The sequence below is a fragment of the Octopus bimaculoides genome, chromosome 17 (assembly GCF_001194135.2).
Source record: "Octopus bimaculoides isolate UCB-OBI-ISO-001 chromosome 17, ASM119413v2, whole genome shotgun sequence".
Lineage (NCBI taxonomy): Eukaryota > Metazoa > Mollusca > Cephalopoda > Octopoda > Octopodidae > Octopus > Octopus bimaculoides.
Window position 1 is genome coordinate 52,859,417 of NC_068997.1, and position 1,258 is coordinate 52,860,674.

General features: G+C 37.8%; 1 protein-coding gene across 1 annotated transcript in view; it reads left to right on the plus strand.

The window, feature by feature from the left end:
- Positions 1-1,256, plus strand: part of LOC106877277 (probable myosin light chain kinase DDB_G0279831) — a gene marked incomplete at its 3' end in the record, with an annotated part of 41,647 nt that extends 40,391 nt beyond the window's left edge. Inside the window, exons 8-9 of the mRNA XM_052973910.1 lie at positions 5-23; positions 1,081-1,256. Coding sequence (XP_052829870.1) covers positions 5-23; positions 1,081-1,256 — 195 coding nt within the window. The remainder of the gene's footprint in view (positions 1-4; positions 24-1,080) is intronic.
- Between the last annotated feature and the right edge of the window lie 2 nt (positions 1,257-1,258).

Here is a 1,258-nt window from a genome sequence, read left to right on the forward strand (position 1 = left end):
GTATTGGGATCAAATTTCGAAATGTGAGTAGCAGTTATATAATCAATTCTTGTTTATTACATTGGTACAAATCTAGGAATTAAGTGGGAAGGTGTTAATTATTCCTTAAATTGACCTCAGTGCTTGTCCAGGTATTTACATGAGTGATAATGCTTGTATTTAAATGCGTGTGATATTGGTCTTAATGATCTCATATAATAAACGTTTAATCCATAATCATTAGTCTGACCAAATATATTTTGTCTCACCTATGGCTTTTTAAGGAACTAAAAAACAGTATTTAGAGGACACTAGCAGCTAAACCTGGTTTCACCCGGTCGGTTTGGATGATGTGGCTGTAAAACATGCTCTGTGTAAGCATTCGACTTATTTGGGTACGCTTACGTTAAAGAAGAATTTTAGAATGACATTTTTTCTGTCAAAACGCTAAAAATAACTGACCAATAAAAAAAACCAACCAAGATTCAACTAAATCAAAAAATAAACCTAAATACTAAGCGAACAAAGATGAACCACCCCACTTCTATTGCGCATGCACACGTACACACAAACACACTCATTCACATACCCCACCTTTTACATACACACACATATATTCACACAGAGTTGAAACGCTGTTTGATTTATTTTTTTCAGCGTACAATTTTCATCATCCCACTACCAAGTATGACATCACCTCTTCCTTCCTTATTCATCTATCACCCCTTCCTTTCTCATTCATAAACACAAGAGTATTATTATAGTAGATTATATAGACTAGTGAGGCTGATTGAGTTCCAGTGGGTGGCAGGATTGGGGAGAAAGGATTAGGTACATTAAGGCATGGTTCCAGAAACTATACACTGTGGATGAAAAGAGATTAGTAAATCAGGCAAGTTTGGACAGGAATGATACAGAAGCTAGTAGCATGAAGTGGAGGAGACACAGGGAGTAGATTTAACATGTTAGTATTGTAGTTTGTTGGTGAAATAAACAATGTGTGAGTAATAGTGAGTGTGTGTGTGTGTGTCAGGTTGTTTTATTTCCTCAGACAGGTGAAACAGGGTTCTAACATGAATGTTTTCTCTCTGATCATTCCAGATGCTAAAGGTCTCATTCGACATCTTCTAGTGGTCGACCGAAGACGGCGTTACACAGCTGTTGACGTACTCTGTCATCCGTGGATCCTTTGTGGTGGCAACATTACATGGATTCTCCATGGACAGGAGTTGGCCAACAACCAGAAAAGACTCCGTGAAAAGTTGAGCAGTGATGGAAG